Source organism: Saccopteryx leptura, chromosome 6, assembly GCF_036850995.1.
Source record: "Saccopteryx leptura isolate mSacLep1 chromosome 6, mSacLep1_pri_phased_curated, whole genome shotgun sequence".
Classification (NCBI taxonomy): Eukaryota; Metazoa; Chordata; class Mammalia; order Chiroptera; family Emballonuridae; genus Saccopteryx; species Saccopteryx leptura.
In genome coordinates this window covers 81,190,969-81,217,089 of record NC_089508.1, presented here as the reverse complement: position 1 = coordinate 81,217,089, position 26,121 = coordinate 81,190,969, and the positions used below count along the sequence as shown (strand labels likewise).

Here is a 26,121-nt window from a genome sequence, read left to right as displayed (position 1 = left end):
CTAATTTGCAGGGAGATAGGGTTACCTGTATCCCTGCAAACCTACATGTAACCTGTGGGTACCATGTCTACTGGTTTGGTGACAGTGTGTTTTTTACTATCTCACTAGTAGTCAGGCTTTGTTACAAGGGTGATATTAGCACACAGCTCTTTGGGGATCCACCCAGCTGTGCAGCATCCTGTCTTCTATTGCTGCTCTATGCAACGGGGAGCTTTTGTATGGCGTTCCACTTGCTTTTCTAGAAGTTAACCCTATCCTATCTATTCTAGATTGTATATCTTTTGGATTGTGGTAATCACGCCATAGTAGTGTTTCAATGGTGCACTGCATCTCAGGCCACCTGTGGGACAAGTCTTGAGCAGCTAGCCAGAACCAGTGGTCGCAGTCACCAGGTGGATGCACCACAGGAATCCACAAGCAGTACAGGTGTGCGCCCAAGACATGATGCTATTGACCGAAATCATCCTGGCCAGAAAGACAATAAGGAAACAGACACCGTTATAGGCAGGTCATGCCCATTGGGCAGGATGCAAGCTCCTTTCTCATTACAAGATAAGATGGTAGCAGGCAGTGGGGAATGTCCTGCTTAATGATACTAGTCCCCCCTTAGGGATTCCTATTGTGGGAGCAGGGAACAAAACCAGTATACAGGAGATAGGCTAAACAGCTACATGGAGGCTGCCTTTTAACAAGGTACCCTTCCCATACTGTGGGGTAGAAACCGTCAGAATCCAAGGCTAAGTGCCAAGAGTGGGGGAAACCTGTAAATGACACTCTAGTCCTGTCCGCTAGGGAGTTACTTAGGCAATCCAGGGAGTATCAGACTCAATTGGTATCTACGGCTATGACTACAGGGCCACCCCTCCCTCTTCCAGAGGGGTGGGAGACTGGCAGGAGCAGGGCACCCACAGGGCCATTCCTTGACTTTAGCAAGTCATCCTCTATATTTAACTTTCAAATGCAGAGCTTGGGGTCACCCCTGTAGCATCCTGTCTATTGGGGACAACTCCTACATCTGGGCTGCTCGTTGAGGAGGTGCACAGTGGATCTAAGTGCTGTGCCCACCCCTTCAAGCCAAGGGGATCACACCCCAATTGTAACTTTTCCTTCAACAATCCATTATACTGTTTAATCGTTCCTGCTGCTTGGGGCTTATAGGGGACATGGAGCTGCCAGGTCACATCTATTTCCTCAGCCCAGGCTTGTACCAAACACCCATCAAAGTGGGTTCCTCAGTCACTAGCAATACTCAAGGGACACCCATACAGGGCACACTGATGTTTCAAAGCCCGTATAGTTGTCTCCTGTGTGGGCTTCTTGGCGGGGTACGCAAACAGGAGGCCAGTGGCCATGTTCACAGCTATCAGGGCATAAGCACAGCCTTCATCTGCAGGCAGGGGTCCTATAAAATCTACCTGCCAATGTTGCAAAGGTGCTACACTATGGGCTACCTGCCCATAGTTGGGCTGCAACCCAAACCTCTTGGGGTGCATCTGTGCACAGGCTGGGCACTACTGTGCTGCTTGTAGCGTGTCCACAGGGACTACCTTGAACCCAACAGTAGGCTACGTGCAACATGCCCCAGGCGCTGATGCAACCACATGGCAGCATCCGTTGTGAGGAAGGGGAGGCTACGTACCTGTGCCAGGGCATTGGCTTCATCATTTCCTGGGCTTAGGAGGGGACGATGCCCACTCAAGTGGTAAATAAACACCTGTTTCCTGGGGCCCAGGGCCCACAGCTCCTGCCACATAGCCTGTTCCCAGACTGGACGGTGCCCCACAAGCTACTTCTGTAGTTTCCATTGCAGGAGCCACAATGTAAGACCCAGTACACAGCCCAGCTGTCTGTACCAATATGTAGGAGTTCATTTTCCTAAGTGAAAATTATTTATACTGCCCATAGCTCAGCCCACTGGCTGCTTTGCCTTGTCCCTGATTTGATCTACATTTCATCCATGTCTAAGTAGACAGCTACTGCAGTCTAGCTGCTAGGATCTCATGGATACTCATCTATATACCAGGCATCTGGCGGTAAGGGAGGCGTCCCTTCATGATAGGGACTGGGGGTGACATCAACCCCCTGCACAGCATCCAGCAACTCTGCAAAGGCAATGGGGCCCAACACTTGTTGCAGCTCTTGAGTCAGAGGGCTAGTCCTCAGTACAGCTCTTTGTTCCAGATAGGCACCCCATTTAGGCAGAGTAGGGGTTTGTACTATGCCTGACTTAGGTGCAGACACTCCTGAGCACACCTATCTGGTTATGGGGTAAGCAGTGTGGATTTGCACCTGCCCCTGCAAGGTAATGGATTCACAGGCCTGCAAGGCTGTATAAACAGCTGCTAGTTGTTTCTCTATCAAGGAGAAGCAATTCTCAGAGCCTTTCTATAATTGGCACCAGAAGCCTATCAGGCTGCACTGTTGCCTAGTTTTCCACCATGGGCCCTACCTAAACCCGTCAGAGATTACAATAACATCTAACTGGAAAGGCTTAGTGGAATCATCAACTTGTAGGACCGGTGCCTGGGCCACTGCTTACTTGGCATCGTTAAAGGTCCACTCCGTCTCTGAAGTCCAATCCCAGACTGCCCCCTTCTGACACAGCTGGTACAGAGGGCGAATGGTCTGGGCTAGATGGGGAATGAATACATGCCAATACACTAAGACCCTGGTCCGCAAACTACAGCTCACGAGCCACATGTGGCTCTTTGGCCCCTTGCATGTGGCTCTTCCACAAAATACCATGTGCGGGTGCTACCTCGATAAGGAATGTACCTACCTATACAGTTTAAGTTTAAAAAGTTTGGCTCTCAAAAGAAATTTCAATCATTGTACGGTTGATATTTGGCTCTGTTGACTAATGAGTTTGCTGACTTCTGCTCTAAGAGACCTACAAAGGTCCGTAACTGTTTGACCATCTGTGGTCAGGGATTTGTTTAGACTTTATCTATCACTGCTTCAAGGATTACTTTGGTCATACCCAACCAGACAACTTTCAAGAACTTGACAGATAAATCAGGTCTTTGCACTTTGCTGACATTGATGGCCTAGCTCGATATTTCTAGGGCAGCTTTAAAACCCTCTGCTGCTCTCTTTAGATCTATAAGATAATTGAAAGTTAGCATTATATCATCACTGTAATGAAAGGGGGCCACCGCAGGTGGCTTGGCCCATGAGGCCAGGTCTTTGGCCACCAAACCATCGCAAATGGTCAGGCTGTGCAAATGGCCTTGCAGCAAGACAAGAAAAGTCCATGACGCCCTTCCCAGGTGAAGGCAAACTGTTCCTGCCTCTCCAGGGCAATGTCAATAGAGAAGAAAGCATTGGCCAAGTCCACTACATAGTGGTAGTGTCCCAAAGTCAGAGCTAACCAGTTTTCTAAATCCAGCACCAGTGGAACAGCTGCACATAGTTGGGGAGTCACCTTATTCAATTCCCGGTAGTCAATTGTCAAGCAGCAGGTCCCGTCAGGCTTCTTCTCTGGCCACACTGGGGAATTAAAGGGGCTGCACCATCCCAGTTTTCTCTAGTTGTAGGATAGTCTCCTATCTCCTCATGTCCCCCAGGCAAATGATATTGGTGTACTTTCACTATTTGCCTAGGGGTGGGGAGCATCACAGCCTTGTGATGTGGGCAGCCTCTTAGGACTGGTTTTACAGCTCACACCCACAAGTGGAACGAACTCTCCTTGCATGGTGGCAATAGTAAGCCCCTTCAAAACGTCCATCCCCCAAAATATATTCCAGTATAGGGGCAACATACACTATGTATGCTTGCAGTCGCAAATGCCCCATGCCCACCTAAGCGTGGCTTGTTGCACAAACTGTCCAGCCACCATAACCATCAGTGTGCCCAATGGGCCCCCAAAAACCTCTCTGGGTTCCTGTACAACAGACTACAGTCTACACCAGTGTCCACCAAAGCCAAGGCATGCTGAATATTCCAGGGGGACCAATAAATATTTAATTCAACATGTGGCCTCCAGTCTTCTGGAGTCCCTCCTAGGTGCCTTGGCCTGACCCCTAGTTGAAGACGGAAAAAGCCTCCCCAGGGGTGCTCAGAAAGCCTTGGAGCCATAATCAGGGTATAGAAGCCTTTCCAGCTCCACACTTGGTGGCCTTCTGGAACCTGTGCTCCTTTGGCAACTGTCGCCACACAAGGCCAACAGGACATCATTAGGCTGTTGATCTGTTTTGTCTTTCTCTACATCGGCTGCTAATAAATCAGTCCACATTTACAGGTTGGAGACTTTCTGGGGCCCCTCCCCATTAGGGCTCACTGTGCTACCTTCGTTTCCCATTTCTTCTTTATGGGACATTCTACAACCTTGTCATTTGATTTCTACATCACCTAAACCCCTATAGCCATCATGTATGCATCAATCTACATATGATGTGAAGATGGCGGCCAGAGATCTAAACACTGTAGGTGGTGCAGAAGCCAGGATCAAGTTCATCATGTGGATGGTAAAGTGCTCATCATCCGGACCCTGGGTGTTTACATCAAACATTGCCTAGCACATACCTACTCCTGGATCACCTATACTAGGTTAATGTAGTTCTCCAGCATCATGCCAAACTGTATGGGACGCGGCTATCAGCCAAAGAGTGAATGATTACCCTGGGTGCTTCCTAAATGCTGGCTGATCTGCAGTCACTATCTCAAGGATGGATAAATGGTGTGGGAGGCCAGCTTCTCCATTCCATCAGGTGATAACTGCAGACTGTCTGCTCCTTCGTTTTATAAGCAAAGGAGCCAAGCTGGGATAGGCTCCTGCAGACGCTGCTAGCTTTGCTTCCTGAGCACCCACAGCTCAGTGAGAGTGAAGTAGTGTACGTGGTAAGTTGTCACTACTGTTGGGGGGAGCACAGACCACCCCTCTGGGTTAGCGGTTGGTCATGCTCTAGCCTCTGCTTCACCACCAGGTATGCATGCCGTTCTGGTCCAGGTGTGGAACCTTCGTCCCCTGCCCTGTTCCCAGGCTCACCAGTGTCCACAGAGTTTGGGTCCACCCCCGCACAAGCAAGCTCTCACTTGAGAGCTCGTACATGGGCTTCCAGCTGTTCCTCCTCAAGCCGTAAATCCCGCACTTGGGCTTCACAAGCCAGAGTGCTTTCATGCTGCTGCTTTAAGGCCCTGAGGGGCAGCCAGTCAACTAGGCCAGCTGCAACCTGAGACTTCTCAGGAATCATGTCTTCAAGGACTAACAGAGCCTTCTCCAAAGCCTTAAGAATCCCATCTACCTCCCCCCACTCCTCAGGAGGAGTCCAAGATGTTAGGATCACAGTCATGACGTAGCACAACCCAGTCTGAGGCCACATGTCCTCTGGTGGGGCAGTGGGGACACTTATGCCATCCTGCCGGCTACTCCAAGTGTTGGGTCCAAGCTCAGAGGCAAGGGAAAGAGGGGTGCAAGGGGCCGGGAGCTGGAAGGAGACACATGGAGCCACAGTCTGATAATACACTTTATTAGGCGGCAGTGGCAGCCAGATGCAGTACGTAGGAGTTTTATAGTAAACCACACAAAAGTGTGGCACAAAGCCATGATTACAGAAAGGTTACATAAGGTAGGCACACATGCATGCTGTCCCTGCCTGTATCCCTTAGTCGTGCATGACCAGATCTGACAAGTGGATCTGTCCACATTGACTCCATCTTGTGTAGGCTGTTTACCAGTTCTAGGGAGACCAGCTTCCCCACAGAGGACAACCACCTTTGAGAACCACCTGAAGACTAGTTGAATAGTAGTCTTATAACCAAGGATATAAAGGAGTCACATTGAAACTGGTAGGAGTGTCAGAGACACAAAATGAGCTAGTTCCATTCCTACCTGTGGCAACTGAAAATCCAGAGGGATATCTTGGCTGCAGAGACCCGCCCACTAGGGGCAAGGAGCTCTACACCAGAACACCCAACCGGGGCACCAGTGCTAGGAGTCCCCATAACATCTGGCTGTGGAAATCAGCATCCAAAAGAGATGGAGGGCTTCTGGAATCCTAGAGTTTCCTCTTGAGGGGTCACACACAGACTCATTTGGTCACAGACTCACTTGGTCACAAACTCACTGGCTCTGGGAACAAGGGGCAACAGCTTAAAAAGCACCAAGGATTGACAGATAGGAACTGAATTGACTAGCTTTAGGAGGAGGAATGGAGCAGCAGGGGTCATGACAGCCTTCTCTGGGGACAAAAATGCTGGCAGGCCCCATTTCTCCTTTGAAGAGTCTTCCCCCATCCATCCTGCAGGCACAGATGGGCACCAAATCTGAGAGCTCCATTAACCTGTCTAACACCATTCACTGTGCCCTAGTAATACCCTGAGACCCCACCCAAATTTCACAACTGACCTGAGCCTCTTCCAGGGGCTTTTCCACATAAACAACCTACCTCAACTCATACTATGGATTTGCCTAATATCTCTCAAAGGTCCATAAACTCCAAACAAGCAGCAGCTGGTGTTGGTCTGCCCTGTACCTCTTGCAAAGCAACTCCAAGCCCAGCACAAGCAACGACCATTCTAAACTTGCATTGTGACTCCCATAAGGTGGCCTTAAGCCTGGCTTAAGCTGTGACCAGTACTGGCTTGAAACACAACTTCAACTAAGTGACCACAAACCTGGAAAAAGTGCCAGCTAGTCTCAGCTCCCATTGTGGTACCCACCAGAGGGTACCAAGCTCAGTGCCAGTGGCAGCCAACCTTGGTTCACAGCATAGCCTCTCCTAAGTGCCTCCAAGCCCAGCACAAGCAACAAAGAATCACAGATCAATTTGTAGCTCCCACCAGGTGACCCCAAGCCAAACATACATGAAAGCCGACCTTGGTCTGTACTGGATCCCTCCGCAAAAGTATACAAAATCGACACATCTGGTGGCCAGCTTCAGACCACACAAGACCACCACCAAACTAGCTCCACAAATGACACACTCAAAGGGCAGACTTGGCTGGCACCAGAACCCAGCTAAAGCAACTCCCACTCTGTGGAGTCAGCCCCTGAAAAACATCTTATTTGCTGTAGTCTCAGCAGTCCTCACAGCAAGTCAGCCTGAGGGTCAATCCCACCCACTGACTTGGCAACAACAATTAAGGCTCAACTACAACAGGTGGGCACACATAACTCACACAAGTACATTCTAGGTCAGGTGAAGAGGTAGACTGTCTACTGGGCTCCACAGGACACCTACTACATAAGACCATTCTGCCAAAACTGGCCAAGATATAACAGATTTACTTAATATCTATAAATAAACACAGGGAGGCAATCAAAATGAGCAAACAAAGAAACATGTCCCAAATAAAAGAACAGGACAAACTCCAGAAAAAGAACTAAACAAAATGGAGGCAAGCAATCCACCAGATTCAGAATTGAAAACACTGTTTATAAGCATGCTTTATGAACTTAGGAGAAGAGCAGATGAGCTCATTAATAACTTCAACAAAGAGATAGAAAACATAAAAAAATGAGATAGAAAACATTAAAAAGAACCAGTCAGAACTGAAAAATACAATGACTGAAATGAAGAATACATTAGATCAGGGGTTGGGAACCTATGGCTCGTGAGCCAGATGTGGCTCTTTTGATGGTTGCATCTGGCTCTCAGACAAATCTTTAATAAAAATAATAATAACATTAAAATATAAAACATTCTCATGTATTACAATCCATTCATTTCCTACTGCTCGTGTTCATGGTCGCGGGTGGCTGGAGCCAATCACAACTGTCCTCTGGGACAACACCAAATTTTTATTGAATAATGCATAACATACACGGGTCGTTGTATGGTTCTCACGGAATTACATTTTAAAATATGTGGTGTTCATGGCTCTCTCAGCCAGAAAGTTTCCTGACCCCTGCATTAGATGGAAACAACAGCAGATTAGATAAAGCAGAGGACTGAATCAGTGTTTTGGAAGACAAGGTAGTAAAAAACACCCAATCAAAACAGACAAAAGAAAAAAATATTTAAAAAATGAGGATAGCTCAAGTTATCTCTGGGACAACATCAAGCATACCAATATTCACATCATAGGGGTAACAGAAAGAGAAGAGAGAGTAACAGATTGAGAACCTATTTGGAGAAATAATGACTGAAAATTTCCCTAACCTGGTAAAGGAAAAAGACACACAAGTCCAGGAAGTGCAGAGAGTCCCCAAAAAGATGAACCTAAAGAAGTCTACACTAAGACACATCATAATTAAAATGTCAAAGGTTAAAGACAGAGAGAGAATCTTAAAAGTAGCAAGAGAAAAGCATTTAGTTACATACAAAGGAGCTCCTATAAGACTGTCAGCTCATTTCTCAACAGAAACTTTGTAGGCCGGAGGGTGTGGCACGAAATATTCAAAGTGATGAAAAGCAAAGACCAACAATCATAATTACTCTACCCAGTAAGGCTGTTATTTAGAATCAAAGGACAGACCATAGTCCATGGTTCAGTGGATAAACCATTGGCATATAGACATTCTGGATTCAATTCCCAGTCTGGGCACACCATCTGCTTCTCCCCCCTTCCTTTCCCCTTTCTCTCCCTCTTCCTCTTCTGCAACCAGTGGCTCAATTGGTTGGAGTGTGGCCCTGGGCACTGAAGATAGCTCCATTGGAGTGCATTACCCTCAGGCACAAAAAATAGCTCGGTACTCAAGCATCAGCCCCAGATGGGGTTGCTGGGTGGATCCCAGTTAAGGTACATGTGGGAGTCTGTCTCACTATCTCCCCTCCTCTCAACTAAAAATAAAAAGAATCAAAGGACAGTTAAAGAGTTTCCCATAGAAGTAAAAGCTAAAGAACTTCATCATCACTAAACTAGCTTTATAAGAAGTGTTAAGGGGCTTCTTTAAGTAGAAAAGATTAAACATACAAATAAGAAAACATAGGAACAAAAAATTATACTGACAAAGGCTGACAGTAAAAGCAGTGGATTAACTAACTATAAAGCTAGTATAAAGATTAAAAAGCAAGAGTAGGAAGATCATGTGTAATTAAAATAATAAATTACAATACGAATACATACAAACATACATGCATGCACACACAAGTAAAAATAATGACAAAAACATAAACGTGGAGGGGATGAGTAAAAATGGTAGTGATTTTAAAATGTGTTTGAACTTAAGCAAACATCAACTTAAAATAGACTGCTATAAACATAGCTTGGTATAAATGAAGCACATAGTAACCACAAACAAAATCTCTACAAGATATCATATATACAGGAAACAAAAAGAAAGGAATCCAAACACAGGACAATAGGAAGTGATCAACATACAAGAAAAGAGCAAGAAAATAGGAAAAGAATATAGAAGAACTATAAAAACAGTCAGAAAACAACAAAATGGAAATAGCTACATACCTATCAATAATTACTTTAAATACAAATGAACTAAATGCTCTAATCAAAAGACAGGGGGTGGCTGAATAGATTAAAAAGTAAGTTACATGCATATGCTGCTTACAAGATACCCAATTCAGATTTTGAAATATACACAGACTAAAATCAAAAAGATGAAAAAAGACTTAATACAAATGGAAACAAACAAAAGCTGGGGCAGCAATACTTATATCAGACAAAATAGACTTTACAACATGTGCTGCAACAAGAGACAAAGAAGGGCATTCCATAATGATTTTTAAAAATCAATCCAAAAAGAGGATATAACTCTCATAAAGATCTACACACCAAATGTCAGAGCACCATAATATATCATATAAAGAAAATAGTGACAGGCATAGAGGGAGAGATTGAGAATAATATAGTCATAATCAGGGATTTTAATTCCCCACTGAACATCAATGGATAGATCATCCAGACAGAAAACCAACACGGAAACAGTGGCCTTAAATGATACATTAGACTAGATGGATTTAATTTATATTTTCAGGACATTTACCCAAAAGCAGAAAACTACAAATTCCTTCAAGTGCAATGGAACATTTTTTCCAGGATAGACCACATCTCAGGCCACAAAATAAATCCCAACAAATTTAAGAGCCTGAAATCATACCAAGCATCTTCTCCCAACTCAGGTATAAAACTAGAAATCAATCACAAGAAGAAAATTTAAAAAACACACAAACATGTGGAGGTTAAATAACATGCTACTAAACAATAAATAGGTTAACAATTAAATTACAGAAGAAATCAAAATATACCTTAAAACAAATAAAAATATAAACACACTGACCCAAAATCCATGGGACACAGGCAACACAGTTCTAAGAGGGAAATTTATAGCAATACAGTCTACCTCAAAACACAAGAAAAACCTCAACTACACAATCTAACCCTATTCCTAAAGTAACTAGAAAAAGAATAGCAAACAAAGGCCAAAGTGAATAGAAAGAAGGAACTAATAAACATCAGAGTTGAAATAAACAAACAAGATTCTAAATAACAATAGAAAAGATCAATGAAAACAAGAGCTTATTCTTTGAAAAGATAAACAAAATTGCTAAACTTTTAGCCAGACTCATCAAGAGAAAGAGAGAGAGGCCCCCACTAGAATCAGAAATGAAAGAGAGTAACTGTCACCACAGAAATACAGGATTATAAGGAAACAATACAATCATATGCATACAAATTGGAAAACCTGGAACAAATGGATAAATTCCTAGAAACATAATTTTCCAAGGTTGAACCAGGAAAAAACAAAAAATCTGAACAGACTAATAACTACTAATAATATTGAATCAGGAAACAAAAAAATAAAATAAAATCCCAACATACAAAAAGCCCTGAAACATACGGTTTCACAGGTGAATTTTATCAAACATTCAAAGAAGAATTAATACCCATCCTTCTCATATTATTCCAAAAACTTGAAGAGGAGGGAAGACTCCTAAACTTACTTTTCAAAGCCAGCATTAACCTGATTTTAAAGCCAAAGACATTACAAAAAGAAAGAAAATTATAAGCCAGCATCTCTGATGAACATTCATGAAAAATCCTCAACAAAATATTAGTAAACCAAATTCAGCAAAACATTAGAAAGATGATACAACATGACCAAGTGGGACTTATTCCAGTGATATAAAGCGGGTTTGATATTTGCAAATAAATTAACGTTATACACCACATAAACAAAACTAAGGATAAACGTCATAAGATCATATCAGTATATGCAGAAAAAGCATTTTATAAAATTCAACATCCATGTATTATAAATACTCCCAGCAAAACAAGGCTAGAGGAAACATACCTTAAAAATATAAAGAACATATATAACAAACCCATAGTTGGCATCATACTCAATGGGGAAAAGCTGAGAGATTTTCCTTTATGGTCAGGAATAAGACAAGGATGTCCACTTTCACCACTTTTATTCAATACAGTATTGGAAGTCCTAGTCACAGCAAACAAACATGAAAGGAAAAGATTCAGATTAGAACTGAATGACTAAAACTGCTATTATTTGCAGATAACAAAATACTATAGAGAACCCTAAAGAATCCATCAAAGAATTATTAAAAATAATGAATAAATTCAGTAAAGTAGCAGAATAGAAGTAAATAGGAAGGAAGGAAGGAAGGAAGGAAGGAAGGAAGGAAGGAAGGAAGGAAGGAAGGAAGGAAGGAAGGAAGGAAGGAAGGAAGGAAGGAGGGAGGGAGGGAGGGAGGGAGGGAGGGAGGGAGGGAGGGAGGGAGGGAGGGAGGGAGGGAAGGAAGGAAGGAAGGAAGGAAGGAAGGAAGGAAGGAAGGAAGGAAGGAAGGAAGGAAAGAAAAAAGGAAGGAAGGAGAGAAAAGAAAAACAAACTCAGATACAGAGAACAAATTGATGATTACTAGATGGGGGAAGATTTGGGGGTATCAGTCAAAAAGGTGCAAGAGATTAAGAAGTACAAATCTCCAGTTATAAAAATAGTTACAGGGATATAAAGTAAAACATAGGGAATATACTCAATAATACTGTAAAAACTATTTATGGTGTCAGATAGGTATTGGACTTATCAGGGTGATCACTTCATAAGTTATATAAATGTCCAGTCACTATGTTGTCCATCTCAAACTAATAATATTGTATGTCAACAGTAATGAAAAAACAAAAAATAGGCTCTTAGCGGTGGCTTAGTGCAGGGGTCAGGAACCTTTTTGGTTGAGAGAGCCATGAACGCCACATATTTTGAAATGTAATTCCGTGAGAGCCATACAATATGTTTAACACTAAATACAAATAAATGTGTGCATTTTATGTAAGACCAACACTTTAAAGTACAATAAATCTCTGAATTCTTTTTTTTTTTTTTTTTTTTTCATTTTTCTGAAGCTGGAAACAGGGAGAGACAGTCAGACAGACTCCCGCATGCGCCCAACCGGGATCCACCCGGCACGCCCACCATGGGCGAAGCTCTGCCCACCAGGGGGCAATGCTCTGCCCATCCCGGGCGTTGCCATGTTGCAACCAGAGCCACTCTAGCACCTGGGGCAGAGGCCACAGAGCCATCCCCAGCGCCCGGGCCATCTTTGCTCCAATGGAGCCTTGGCTGCGGGAGGGGAAGAGAGAGACAGAGAGGAAAGCGCGGCAGAGGAGTGGAGAAGCAAATGGGCGCTTCTCCTGTGTGCCCTGGCCGGGAATCGAACCCAGGTCCTCCTCACGCTAGGCCGACGCTCTACTGCTGAGCCAACTGGCCAGGGCTCTGAATTCTTTTTAATAATGTTGTTATGCTGTTGCTAACCATTGATGAATAAAATACTTCTTACCATTAATGTGACTTCTGGTGCTGCATGGTTATGCTGATGGCTTTGTAGTCTGGTTGATACATGGTGAGGTTAAGCTTCATGCAGGCATTGAGACTTCCATTAAACATGATCGTAGGTTGGTCTTAACGTTCTTTAGATATGAGAAAGACTGCTTACATGCATATGTAGAGTCAAATATTGTCAGTACAGCAATACTCACATGCTGCAGTGTGTGGTATGTGACAGGAAGCGCGTTCCAAGTTTTGACAATCAGCTGGTCCACAGGTTGAAGTTTTTTCATTTCTCTCCACTTGTGTTTGCTTGACAACTCTGCTTGCTGTCGTGCAAGTCTTTCCAAATCTTCATTCAGTGACTTGAACTTATTCACCCACATGTCTGAGGCCTTCAGGTCAGCAGCTTGTAGCTCAAAATCTCTGACAGAGACACCAGGGATATAACTCAGGTCAGCGCTATCCACTGCACACTTGTGTGGATGGGTGATGAACTTAAAAAGATGAGTGCACTCACAAAATTCTCCAAAATGTGCTTTGAATGACTGCAGAAGATTAGATGTGAAGCCTGCTAGCTGCTGGAGATGAAGATGTTGAGCAGGGTCACTTGCTGTGCATGCATCTTTAAACTCTCCCAGTTTTTCAAAGTGTAGTAAACGACCTGTTTCAATGTCGGCAATGAAGAGTTCCAGCTTGTTTTCAAATGCAAACACTGCTTGTTGAAGGGATAAGACTGTATTTCCAACGCCTTGCATTTTCACATTGAGCTGGTTCAGATGTTCAGTCATGTCCACGAGATAGTAGAACTTCAGGAGCCATTCAGTGTTAGCTAACTCAGGATGCTCGACGTTTTTCATTTCAAGAAAAGTCCAGATTTTGCTTAGACAAGCCGCAAAACGGCTGAGCACCTTCCCTCTTGAAAACCAATGTATATTGTTGTGCAGAAGCAGACCAGGATAATTATTTCCAACTTCATCCAACAGTGTTTTAACTGGCAATCATTTAAAGCTCGGGCAACAATAAAGTTGACCACTCGAATGACCAGTGACATCACCTCACCAAGCTGCTCACCACACATTTGAGCACAAAGTACCTCCTGATGTAGGATGCCTTAGGATGGGTCTCTTTTCATGTTCACGAAGAAGCACTATGAATTCTCTGTATTTCCCCACCATGCACGGAGCACCATCAGTACACACCAAGATAAGTTTATCCATCAGTAGATTTTTTTCCTTTAGCAAACTCAGTGAAAGACTTTAATAAATCCTCCCCTCTTGTCTCTTTCATAGGAAAAACAGCAAGACTTTTCTCACGTAGTGTGTCACTGACAGCATACCTTGCAATCACGCTGAACTGAGATAAATGGCTTACATCTGTTGACTCATCCAAAGTGAGAGATAAGAATGGTGCTGCATTTATGTCCTTTACTTGTGTTCTTCAATTTGATTTGCCATCATGATGGTATGATCGTGAACAGCTCTTGCCGACAGAGGCATGTCTTTTATTTGTTTAATTATCTTGTCTTTATCCGAAAAGTCATCAAAACATCAAGCATGAATGTTTTGGCATACTCCCCATCTGTGAATGGCTTTCCATTTCTCACAATTGCTAAAGCACCAGCAAAGCTAGCCGAATTCCAGTCACCTTGTTGGGTCCAAACACTGGAGTTGCTGCTGACTAGTTTGCACTCTGCACAGTAGCTCTCGACATACTTTCTTCCTGCTGTCCCCAGCTGGCTATTTCGATGCAAATGTAGTATGACGTGTATCAAAGTGCCGCTTTATATTTGACCGTTTCATCGATGCAATTTTATCATTGCATATTAGACACTCTGCAGAACCTGCTCTCCCCACAAAGGCAAATTCCTCTGTCCATTCCTGCTGAAAAGTACAATACTCCTCATCTTTTTTTTTCTTTTAGCCATCTTCTTCGTCAAAAGGATTTCTGCAATTAGCTAGCTCACTACTTGATTAAAAGGAGGGAAGTTTACTTCCTGACCTCACAACGACCCATGTACCTTACGCATTATCCAAAAAAATTTGGTGTTGTCTCAGAGGACAGTGATTGGCTCCAGCCACCCGCAACCATGAACATGAGCGGTAGGAAATGAATGGATTTTAATATATGAGAATGTTTTATATTTTTAACATTATTTTTTTTATTAAAGATTTGTCTGTGAGCCAGATGCAGCCATCAAAAGAGCCACATCTGGTTCCCAACCCCTGGCTTAGCAGATAAGAGTGTTGGCCCAGCATATGGACATCCCAGGTTCAATTCCCAGTCAGGGCACAAGGAGAAGCAACAATCTTTTTTTTTCTTCAGCTCCCTCTTCTCCTTCTCTCTCTCTTCCCCTCCAACAGCCAGTGGTTCAATGTGTTGAAGCATGGTCCAGGCACTGAGGATGGCTCGGTTGGTCCAATTGCATCAGCCCTAGGTGCTAAAAATAGCTCAGTACTCAAGCATCAGCCCCAGATGGGGTTGCTGGGTGGACCCAGTCGGGGAGCATAAGGGAGTCTGTCTCACTATCTCTCCTTCTCTCGCTTAAAAAATAAACAAATAAATAAATAAAAAATTAAAAAAAAATTAAAATCAGCCTGACCAGGAGGTGGCACAGTGGATAGAGTGTAGGATTGGGATGCGGAAGACCCGGGTTCGAGACCCCGAGGTCGCCAGCTTGAGCACGGGCTCATCTAGTTTGAGCAAAATCTCACCAACTTGAGCCCAAGGTCGCTGGCTCGAGCAAGGGGTTACTCAGTCTGCTGAAGGCCCATGGTCAAGGCACATATGAGAAAGCAATCAATGAACAACTAAGGTGTTGCAATGCGCAATGTAAAACTAATGATTGATGCTTCTCGTCTCTCCATTCCTGTCTGTTTGTCCCTATCTATTCCTCTCTCTGACTCTCTGTCTCTGTAAAAAAAATAAAAATAAAAATAAAACAAAATAAAAAGTGTTTTTTAACTGTTCTTAAGAAAAAACAAAAAAACTAATTTAGGCCTGCAATTACCAGATTACTTTTCTAGGCCTTATCTTTCCTTCCACTGACTACAATACAACTGACTTTTTAAATTACTTTCTGCAATGTTGAAAACTTGTCTATTAACTTTATTGCTAAGAATTATACTATTTTCTTGCAATACCTTTTTTCCTTTCTTAGAGAAAACATTGTAATACTCTCCAAATTCTGCTTTTGATTATTTCATGTTATAAATTTATTAACATTTCTCCAAAAAATGCCATTCCTTTTTTTCCTGTCTTACTATTTTTTACTTGCTTCCTAATTATATATTTTAAGAGGATTGTTTCTTATTAAATTTAATCATGTAATATAAAAAAAATTAAATTATAGCATCAAGGTAAAAGCTTTTTCCTCCTGCAAAAGTTTATTGTCATGTGTTTCAGAGAGAGTTGTCATGTGTTTCAATAAGGCTTAAGTCCTGTGGAAATTTACAATAAAGGTGATACCAACGGTTTTCTTGAGAAGTCTTGAGTCCAAAAACTCAAATTTAAATTGTTAATTACTCTTTCATCTCTATCTTGTTCTGGGGAAACCTTTTTATTCTAAAGAGAACCTTAAAATAAAAACACTAATTTTCAATAAGAACACATTCTTCTTTTAGCAGGGTAACTTTTCTTTTTAATCTGAAGACTTTATGTTGAATTATAAATTCAGTTTACCAGTCCTTGTTAGAGGTACCTTCAGTTGACATGCTATGAAATAGTGTCACCTCTTGTCATGGCAAAATTCATCCACTTAAGACCATTCCGGTCCCTGGCTGGATAGGTCAGTTGGTTAAATTGTTGTCTTACTACATCAAGGGTGCAAGTACAATCCCCAGTCAGTACACATACAAGAATCAACCAATGAATGCATAAATAAGGGGAAAGACAAATATCTCTCTCTCTCTCACTCACTCTCGCTCTCTTCCCCTCTTCCTTTCTCTCTAAACTCAATCAATAAAGTTTTTTTAAACATCACTCTGTTTTCCATTCCCTCTCTTAAACTCCTGTAACATAAAGGCTCACTATGCCCTAAATACCATTTAAAAACACATTGTAAGGCCATAAGCTCTCCCAGCCCCACCCTGCCTTGCCCCAACCCATGCTTGCACACCTCTCTCCCTCTCCCTTTCTCTATGACACTCTCTCTCTCTCTCTCTCTCTCTCTCACACACACACACACACACACACACACACACCAAATATCACAAACACATGGGTGTAGAAAGCTCCTTTGAAAATGGCTCTTCTCTGCCACCATTCCAAATCCCCACCCATATCACCTCTCCCTTCTGATTCTCCTGACTCAAACCCTACACCACAAATGATGGCATCCCCACAGCAAAAGCTCTCAGCATAAAGACAAATTACACTGCAGCACACTGACGTCAGCACATTGCATTGCTATTTTAATGTAAACTGAAAGAGGAGGCTTAAACAAGAAATTGCCAACGGTTGTTTGTGGATTTATTGATGATAGCCATTCTGACAGGTGTGAGGTGATCTCATTGTGGTTTTAATTTGCATGTCTCTAATGATTAGTGACATTGAGCATCTTTTCATGTCTATTGGCCATCTGTATGTCCTCTTTGGAGAAGTGCCTATTAGGTCCTTTGCCCATTTTTTAATTGGATTGTTTTCTGCTGTTGAGTTTTATTTTTTTTAAAAAAAGAGGGGAGGGACTCAGGGACCCAGACAACAGTATGGTGACTGCTGGGGGGATGGGAGAAGCAGGGTACAAGGAGATACATGGTGATGGATGGAGACTTGACTTGGGGGAGGGTGAACATACAATACAGTGTAGAGATATGTTACAGAACCAGGCACCTGAAACCTTTATAATTTTGTTAATCAGTGTCAGCTCAATAAAGTTAATTTAAAAAAAGAAATTGTTGATTGCTCTGAAAATAGTAGCTACAGTATATTCTTCATTCTAAAAATTCAAGAAAATTTGATGTAAGCAATCACTAACATTATCCAATATAAGTAGATGGAAAATGTGCAAGCAAAAAAATAATGCTGCTGCCTGACCAGGGGGTGGCGCAGTAGATGAGCATCAGACTAGGATGCAGAGAACCCAGGTTCAAAACCCCAAGGTCGCTGGCTTGAGCGCGGGCTCATCTGGCTTCTGCGTGGGATCACAGACATGACCCCATGGTTGCTAGCTTGAACCCAAAGGTTGCTGGCTTGGAGCTCAAGATCAATTGCTTGAGCAAGGGGTCATTCACTTTGCTGTAGCCCTCCTCCCCACCCCTGTCAAGGCACATATGAGAAAACAGTCAGTGAACTAAGGTGCCGCAACAAAGAACTGATGCTTCTTATCTCTCTCCCTTCCTGTCTGTCCCTATCTGTCCCTCTCTCTGACTCTCTCTGTCAAAAAAATAAAATAAATTTTAAAAAAATAATAATAATGTTATATATACACTACTTCAAACTTCATTAAAGGCAGCACAATAGCCAGCTCACTTTTTTAATAAAAAATAAGTTGTACTTCTAGTTCTAATGCCAATTCATCATATTGAGTGTTGACATGAAATTTTCTAATGAATCCAGGTTACGGACTTGTAACTAGACAAAACCTCTCTCTTAAAATAGTAGCACAGGATTTGTTTAAGTAGCTGATCTTTATTTGCTGCATTCTAAAAGGCAAACTCTAAAAGATAACCAACTTAAAATAATATATCAAATAATTCAAACTCCTGCATAAGAAAGGTATCATTGCTAATAAGATAGTAACACCTATCTTAACATTGCTTTGTTGAGAAAATTCACTTATCTCTATGGCAAGTTGTACTTAACAGGCATTAGAGTAGAGGAACGAAGGAAAGTCAGGGCCAAAACAAAAATTCTTAGTGATTAAGTCTGTCCGAATCACAAGGTTATAATATAAAATCAAATACAAACAGCACATCAGCTAGTTTTAAAACAGCACAAACACAGAAGATGTTGGTTTCTCTAATGTATCCCTGATGTTGCAAGATTAGCAATTAAAAAAAAAATTTATCTAGGAATTTCAATGAAGACAAACCATTGAACAATAATGCCACAAGTCTCAAAATATCAAGAAAATGTAATCAATCCAGAAAGAATGAATCCAAATATTAAAATCATTATTTGGAGAATGGTCTCTACAATTCATTCATTGAATTTAAATAATCAGATAACATATAATTTAACTTGATTTACCAACTTTCTTGAAACACCCCAGCAAGTCTTTGCTTAAGATTCTTGACATTCTTCTGCCACATCTTCAGTCTCCTGCTCACCTGCACATGAAAACAATGCAGAGCTGTGAGGCTCTTGGACACGGGCACACAATTAGGAAAAGTCACGCAGCTCATACAACATTAAGTCCTTTGACACATGAGACAATACTCACATTCTTGTTTAACACTTATGGGGCAAGCCTCACAGCTGCATATAGAGTTACGAGAAAAAAAATAAAAGATAAGGTGCCTCCCTTCATTGAGATTACAGCTGACCGAGAATTTGGGGTTTTCAGAGCTAAAATGGTTATAAATTTGGAAACAGGCATCAAACAAAAATTTAATTTTTTGCTTTAAACTAAGTTTGTTGGAAGTAGGGAAAAACCAAAAGTAAATCTATTTAGACTAGATAAGAACTGATTACCTTTCATTTCTTAAAAATTATGACACTAACAGAAACGGAATGGAAATAGTATTCTGCCAACCTTGGAAGGCTGTCAGCAAAGGCGGAGTTGACTACGGAACCAAAGAAAGGAAGATAATTTAAAAAAAAAATCGAGAGAAACTAAAACTCTCACACACTGCTGGGGAGACTCTAAAATGGCACAGCTGCACCCAGGCCAGATGGCTCGGTTGGTAGAGCATCATCCAGAAGGGCAGAGGTGGTCAGTGCAATCCCCAGTCAGGGCATCTGCAGGAACACATCAATGTTCCTGTGTCTCTCTGCCTTTTCTTCCTCCATCTCACTAAAACCAGTAGGTGAATAAGTAAACAATAAAATAAAATGGTGCAGCTGCCTTGGAAAACAGTCTGGCATTTTCTGAAATGGTTCCCATAAATCTAGCAATTCCATTCCTAGGTATATGCCCAAGAGAAAAAACATACATCGCCCAAAAACCTATACACCAATATTTATAGCAGCATTATATATAACAGCCAAAAAGTAGAAACAACCCAAATGTCCATCAATTAATGAGTAGATAAATAAAATGTGGCGCATCTATACAACAGAATGTTATTCAGCAATAAAAAATAAAGTATTAATGGTACATGCTACAGCATTGCTGAACCTTGAACCTTGAAATCATGTTAAGTGTAAGCAGCCAGACACAAAAGGCCACTTATTGTATGACTGAACTTACATGAAATGTCCAGACTAGGCAGATTCATAGCAACAGAAAGTAGATTAGTGATTGCTTAGGGCTGGGGGTTAGGGAAAATGAAAACTGAGTACTAATGAGCACAGTGTTCATTTTGGGGGTGAAGAAGATGTTGTAAAATTGATAGTGGTAAAGAATGTCCAATTCTGTGAATATATACTGCTCACAAAAATTAGGGGATAGTTCAAAATGAGTATGAAGTGATAAAATATCCCCTAATTTTTGTGAGCAGTATACTAAAATCCATTGAATTGTATAGTATTGTTGAATGGTGGCCAAAAAAAAGTTATATCCATATTCTTATCCCTGGAAACTGTGAATGTAACCTTACTTGGGGAAAAGGGTCTCTGAAGGTATAACTAAGCTAAGGATCTTGAGATGTGACTAGTGATCAGCCTGGATTATCCAGGTGGGCCCTATATTCAATAACAAATGCCCTTAGAAGAGAATGACATTTCGTATACACACACACACAGAGGCAAGGTGAAGACAGGCAGAAATTAGATGATGTGACCCCTGAACAAAGTAGCCAAAGCATGTCAACAGCCTGAGAAACTGGCGGAAGGAGGCATCTCCTCTAGAGCCTCCAGGCAGAATATGGCCTTGCTGACACCTTGATTTCAGACTTCAGGCCTCCAGAAGTATGAGATAATAAATTTCTGTTGTGATCATTTGTTGTGGCAACATAGGACTCTAATACAGGTTTATAAAATATATGTCAACAAAGCTGTTATTTCTTTAAAAAAATCAACCTAATAATTAAGGGCAAATGATTTGTAGCTGCAGAGAGTAAAGTGGAAAATGTAGTAATATTGTCAACCCAGGGAGAAGATATATTAAACAAGATATAGAGGAAGCTGGGATAGATAAGAAGCAGACCTCAATATCCCATATCTAAGATGAAGAGTGATAAGATCATGAGCCCACGCCTTCATAAGTGCTATTCCTCCTATCTGGAGTATTCTCCTTCTTACCCGCCCAGCAAATGACCACTAATCCTTGGAGGCACAAATGAAACCCCACCTCCCCATATCCCCAGTTTTCATCATCCCTTCCATAGTGCTACCATTGTACTTTGTCCCGAAACTCTTATTATACTTGTCCCACCCTACTGTGATTATGTCTGGCCCTGCTGTGATTATTGGCTCACGTGCCTCCTTTCATCAACAGACTATGAAATAAATCAGAGTAGTGATTATGTCCTACTCACCTGATATCCTAGAGCAATGTCCTTAACAAACAATACGATGGAGCGCTGGAGCAGTGGTGTTAAAGCTACACAACAAAATCACCCAGACCACATCCTCAGTAACTGACCTCAAAAATACTGATGCCCACAGCCAACCCTTAAAAATCTATTTAATTTATCTGGATGAAACCACAGCATTAATGTTTTAAATCTCACCAGGTGATTCTAATGTGTATCCAGAAGTTAATAAGTGCTGGACTAAGAATAACTTAAATGCCAGACAGATTTGAGGCAGATATCAAATAGAAAGATCGAAAAACCAGAAGTATACAAAGCAGGCCCTGGCTGGTTGGCTCAGTAAAGAAAGTGTCAGCCTCATGTGTGGATGTCCCGGGTTCAATCCCTAGTCAGGGCAAACATTAGAAACAACCATCTGCTTCTCTTCCCTTCCCTTTCCCCTCTCTCTCTCTCCACCTCTTTCTCTTTCCCTCCTACAGCCAGTGGCTTGATTGGTTTGGACATCAGCCCCCGGAGCTGAGGATAGCTTGGTTGATTCAAGCAAGCATCGGCCTCAGACGGGGCACTTGCGGGAATCTGTCTCACTATCTCCCCTCCTCTCACTTTAAATAGATAGATAGATAGATAGATAGATAGATAGATAGATAGATAGATAGATAGATAGATAGATAGATAGATAAAACAAAGCATAGATGATTGCATACTGTCTATAAATGTCTCCAAATAAAATGTTGACCATGAAAAGTAGAGAATTTGAGCTAGAGTATTGCTTGCTCTCGGTGACTTCTGGAAAGGTTAACCAAGGGACGGACAATGGGGTTGACTGGAGAGATAAGAAGACAACCTCAACAGGTAGTATCATGGAAAGAGACTTGACTTTGGGTGGTGAACACACAATACAATATACAGATGATGTATTACAGAATTGTATACCTGAAACCTATAAAATTTTATTAACCAATGTTACCCCAATAAATTCAATAAAAATTTTAAAAAATATAAAGCTGAATAATGATAGCAAAAATAAATAAAATTTAAGAAGAAAAGCAGGAAGTAAGCAGATGGAGAAAAAGATACCTTCCAACATTATTTTCATCACCATTATACATGCTAGTATTTTTTATAATCTTAGAATAGAGTGACTAGTGAACCATCTAGTCCAGAGCTTCTCACAATTTAATGTGCATACAAATCACCTGCTGGGGGCATCTTGTTAAAACACAGGCTCTGGCACAGTAGGTGTAGAGCAGGGCCTGGGGTTTGGCATTTCTAACAAGATCTCTAGTAATACCATTACTGCTAGTCCATAATCTAGTCCACAGTCATGATCTTCAGTAACTTTCACTTTATCCAATTTGAATGAAGCAATGAAATTAGAAGTTCCCAATAACTGATAAAGTGATATTTTATAAGTAGGGAAAGGAAATAAGTGGCAAATATTAACATGAAAAGTCTGTGTCAAGATGAACTGGATTGTCTGACCAGGTGGTGGTGCAGTGGATAGTGTCGAACTGGGATGCAGAGGACCCAGGTTCAAACTCCAAGGTCACCAGCTTGAGCGCGGGGTTGCTGGCTTGAGTGTGGGATCATAAACATGACCCTTTGGTTGTTGGCTTGAGCCCAAAGGTCACTGGTTTGAAGCACAAGGTTGCTGGCTTGAGCAAGGGGTCACTTGCTCTGCTGTAACCCAATCCCCCCAGGTCAAGGCATACGCGAGAAAGCAATCGATGAACAACTAAAGTGCCACAATGAAGAATTAATGCTTCTCATCTCTTTCCCTTCCTGTCTGTCCCTATCTGTCTCTCTCTCTCTCTCTCTCTGTCTCTGTCAAAAAAAAAGATTAAAGAAAATTAGTTTAAAATTGATTAAAGAAAATTAGTTTAAAATAACTTGAAAAGATAAATTCATCAAATCTAATCTTACTACATACCAAAATTTTATATAAAAAGGAGTTAACACTGGAAATTTCTGATGTGGCAGCTCTGATAATTTGACCAAGTAAGTTTGGATGAGGGTTGATTAAGTTACTAGGAGCATCTGAGAAGCAATTCGCAGCCTTGGAAAAGTAATTTAACAAGTAGTGAGTGGCAGGCCTGAAGGCATACTCTGTGTGAGAGTAACAGAACTCCATCAAAGCAATGCGGTATTTTCCTAAGAGCAAGCCAAAATATTTTTAAAGGAAAAAAAGTCAGCTAACTGTTTCTATTTTTAGAATCTCACTGCTCCACTGCAAATCGGTAAGATAATCTTAAAATAAAGAAAACTTCCTCAAAACCATCTAGTTCCTTTGAAACTATTCAGGTGGTATGAGCAATAACATATATGAACACACATCCCTTTCAAACCACTGCAACGCCCTGCCCCAAAGGCAGTCCCCATGCAGCCAGGCTTCGGCAAACAAGTCACAATCAAACAGACTTTTGATGAGCAGAATTTCAACATGAAGTATATTCAGACCGTATAGTTGCCCTTTTTGGTAGAACTTGTTCTATCTGGGGACCACAATAGGATAACAATTATCTGTCTTACATCTAAACCAAAACCCATATTTCTTAAATATGCACAGCAAAATCTTGTGGCTTACATTAATTTAACACGCTGAACACTCCACACTAAGGACTCTGATTTCAGTAAGTCTGGGTAGGCTCTTGGGCATAGGTACAAAACAAGCAAAACACTCCCTGGACAATTCCGACATTCATACTGATTAGCAATAACGCTGTGGTTTGTAACAGTGCTTCTCAAACTTCACTGTTTAAGTATCATCAGGGGAACTTGTTAAAGTGCAAATTCTGATTCAGTAATTTTGGGGCAGGGCTCCAATATAGGATCACACTCTAGGCAGCAGAAGTTTATAACATGGGATAGAAATCACAGGGTTCCAAATGGCCAAGAACATGAAGTAGAGAGGACCAGATAGGGCCATGCCCCTTCCAAGGGAACTTCTGCTACTCAGCTTCCCTCGTTGATGGAAGGGCCTACTGATCTGTCAGGGAGTCAGACACCCAGGCTTTGTGGGAAATCTCCTGATTAAATGTTAAATACCAAGTAAGCCAACCAAATCCAGTCATTGACCTAATTAACCATTTAAGTGGATCCTTGTTTGATCCTTATTACAACCCTATAGGGTTTAGTGATTGTTGACAATGGCCAGAGAAGGGGAGAGACCAGAGGCAGGGAGGCCTGATTGGAGGGTTATCACATCGGTCCAGTTGAGGCAGAAGGAAGAGTAAGGAAGGGATGGGTATGAAAGATACTGCAGGAGTAGAAAAAGGATATTTGAAGGTTGAAAGTGGGGAGCAAGGGAGAGGAAAGATGCAACAATGACTCAGATTTTGAGCCTGGGTGACTGGGGAAACAGAGGCCAAGCGGAAAATTAAAGTTGAGAGAGAAAGCAGAGAGATATACAGGACTAAGAAATTAGTTAAGAGTTAATAGGTGACAGACTTAATAAGTAACAGATATAGATTTAGCAGATGATATATTTTAGAATAATCTAAATTAGAGGAAAAGTTGAAGCTATTTAAATTGAGTCACAAATACAACACAAAATATGTTAGACTTTAATATAGACAAATAATTGAATATTTGTTTATGTCAAAAATTGCCCGTAGTATTTGTATCCTATATCATTGTACCACTCAGTGTAAGATGTAACATTGGATCAAAACAAAATACTTGAGAATATACAATTAACTGGGATGGGAAGTTTGCATATAGAAACTAATAAAATCACGATGACATATGGCACTTTAAAAATTCATTCCTTAGAACAAATTTTCATCACTGAAGTCTAGAAGTTGTAATACTAAGCAAATCTATTCAAATTACTTATACCCATTTAAACCGATTTCTCCTTTCCACTGAAATCAACATTGTTTTCTGGATAACCATCAAGAATATGTATTAACTTCAGTGTCCGTGAGTGAATGAGAGGATAACAATCATGTGGTATACATGCATACATGCATATTCACTGTAATACCACTCAGCCATAGAAAAAGAACAAAATCCTGCCATTTACAAAAACGTGGATATTCCTTAAGGTTATTATGCTAAGAAAGATAACTACCATATGATTTCATTCATATGTGGAATCTAAAATAAACAACTAGGCCCTGGCTGGTTGGCTCAGCAGTAGAGCATTGGCCTGGCGTGCGGGGGACCCGGGTTCGATTCCTGGCCAGTGTACATAGGAGAAGCGCCCATTTGCTTCTCCACCCCCCCCCTCCTTCCTTTCTGTCTCTCTCTTCCCCTCCCGCAGCGGAGGCTCCATTGGAGCAAAGATGGCCCGGGCGCTGGGGATGGCTCCTTGGCCTCTGCCCCAGGCGCTAGAGTGGCTCTGGTTGCGGCAGAGCGATGCCCCAGAGGGGCAGAGCATCGCCCCCTGGTGGGCAGAACGTCGCCCCTGGTGGGCGTGCCGGGTGGATCCAGGTCGGGCGCATGCGGGAGTCTGTCTGACTGTCTCTCCCCGTTTCCAGCTTCAGAAAAATACAAAAAATAAAATAAAATAAAAATAAAATAAACAAATAAACAAATAAAAGAAAAACAAACTCATAGATACAGAGAACAGATTTGTGGTTGCCAAAGGGAAGGAGGTTGAGAGTAGGCGAAATGAGTGAAGGGGTAAGCTGTGTGGTGAAAGAAAGTAACTAGACTTTCAGCGGTGATCAGTGTGTACTGTATACAGATATCAAATTAAAATATTGTACATCTGAAACAAATAATGTTAGATACCAACTTTACCTCAAATTTTTAAAAAGAACATGTATTAATTACTACTAAAATAATGTATTTCATAAAAGTACTAATCACAACCTTGATCTCATATAAATGTTGATAAAAAAACGTTCTTATATTTGCATG

General features: G+C 41.7%; 1 protein-coding gene across 3 annotated transcripts in view; it reads right to left on the bottom strand.

Moving 5' to 3' along the window:
- The window catches only part of FSIP1 (fibrous sheath interacting protein 1), a 287,135-nt gene that overhangs the window by 12,050 nt on the left and 248,964 nt on the right, over positions 1–26,121 (bottom strand). For 2 of the 3 annotated variants that reach the window (XM_066388520.1, XM_066388524.1), the window contains one exon: positions 18,769–18,948. In XM_066388520.1, coding sequence (XP_066244617.1) covers positions 18,902–18,948 — 47 coding nt within the window. In that variant the 3' untranslated portion in view covers positions 18,769–18,901. Of the gene's footprint in view, positions 1–18,768; positions 18,949–26,121 lie in introns of those variants that run through there. The other variant, XM_066388521.1, reaches the window with a different exon arrangement.